The following is a 1,668-nucleotide window of genomic DNA, read 5'->3' as shown; positions in this document are numbered from 1 at the left end:
GACGATGAAGATGAAGATGAAGATGAAGAGGTGGGTGAAGAACAAAATAAAGAAGTAAATTCTGACGATGGTGCGTCAACAACGAGTGATGGTTCCGTAGAGAATTATATTGTTGAACGTGATATATCTGAAGATGATCAAAACGTGATCGAGAGACCGATCCAACCTATCGTGAACCATCATTTCGGGTTTCTTAATGTTGAAGAAGATTCTGGTTGACCTGCGTTCGATGAGGATGACGGGCTAGGATGGGATTGTTATAACGACGACGGTGTAATTAGAAAACGAATGGTTTTCAGAAATAAAAAAGAACTTGTATCCGCTGTTAGGAATTGAAATATCGACCGACAGAGAGAAATATTTGTTGAAGATAAGAGGCCAAAATATTATAAAGCAATTTGTTACACAAACAGTCCTCATTACAATGGTCCAAACCAAAATAGACGATGTCCTTGGATGGTAGCTGCTACAATGAAAAATAAGGATAATGTGTGGAAAATTACAAAATGGTTTGAGGGACACATTTGTTATGGAAGCGTGCAAAGTAACAACAATTGTTGCTTAACTTCGAGCATAATTGCTACTGATATTATATCTTATATTAGTCAAGATATTGCGTATGAGGTTAAACACATCCAAACTCACGTAAAAAAAAGTTTGGAAAGTAGATATCTCTTACGCAAAAGCTTGGAATTCAAGGCGTATTGCAATTGAACGTTTGTTTGGAACTTGGCAAAGCAACTTGGCAGAATTGCCCACATATGTCGATGAATTGCTTCACACCAATCCGGATACTATTGTTTGATGGGCGTTTGGCCCTAAAGTAGAATATGGTGTTCACACATTCAAATATGTATTATGGGCATTTGGCCCTGCTATTATGGCGTACCAACAATGTATTCCTATACTTTGTATTGATGGGACTCATTTGAAGGGTAACTACAATGGCAAGATGCTTACAGCGGTAGCCAAAAATGCCAACGGGCAAATTCTGTCTGTTGCATTTGCAGTAGTTGATAATGAATCGAACGAAAGTTGGGCTTGGTTTTTGGAACTGGTCCAAACACATGTTAATGTCAGTAAAAGAGATTTGTTTATTATATCTGATCGTCATGTAGGTATACTTAATGCGATGGCTAACCAGCAATATGGTTGGCATCATCATTATTGCTTGCGCCACATTCGTAGTAACTTGATGACAAAGTTTAACAGAAACACCGAGTTGAAGAAGTTGTGTTAGAGGGCCGGTTCCACGATGCAAAGTAATAGATACAAACTTGCAGTGCGTGGAATTAAAACATTGAGTGAAGCGGCTTGGAAATATTTAGAAGACGCTGATATTCATACGTGGACTTTGTATAGAGACAGCTTTCGTTTGCGATGGGGTAACTTAACAACAAACACAGCCGAGTCGTCGAACAATGTTTTGCGTCATGCACGTATGATGCCAGTCAAAGCGTGTATGGATTATACATTTCACTACACAAGAGAGCAATTCAACACGCAAGAAACAACCGCTCATGAATGGCATGCACCATTATTGAAGTCTATGTGGACACAATTTCAAGAACCTGAAAAACTTGCTTCTGGTTACACGGTAACATGCTATAACCAGCAAACAGGGGTGTACAAGGTTCAATCTACATATAAAAGAAGCGGTGATGGTGG

At 39.0% G+C, this 1,668-nt stretch overlaps 1 protein-coding gene across 1 annotated transcript; it reads left to right on the top strand.

The window, feature by feature from the left end:
• The first annotated feature begins 880 nt into the window (after positions 1–880).
• LOC139875262 (uncharacterized) lies at positions 881–1,240 on the top strand. Its single transcript, XM_071862606.1, has one exon. The coding sequence runs from the start codon at positions 881–883 to the stop codon at positions 1,238–1,240; it is 360 nt and encodes a 119-aa protein (XP_071718707.1).
• Positions 1,241–1,668: the final 428 nt, after the last annotated feature.

The sequence above is a fragment of the Rutidosis leptorrhynchoides genome, chromosome 11 (assembly GCF_046630445.1).
Source record: "Rutidosis leptorrhynchoides isolate AG116_Rl617_1_P2 chromosome 11, CSIRO_AGI_Rlap_v1, whole genome shotgun sequence".
Taxonomy (NCBI): Eukaryota; Viridiplantae; Streptophyta; class Magnoliopsida; order Asterales; family Asteraceae; genus Rutidosis; species Rutidosis leptorrhynchoides.
This window is presented reverse-complemented; position numbering and strand designations above follow the sequence as displayed.

Excerpts from the sequence above, each read along its gene's own strand:
- LOC139875262 (XM_071862606.1), top strand. The coding sequence starts at position 881 with ATGGCGTACCAACAATGTATTCCTATACTTTGTATTGATGGGACTCAT.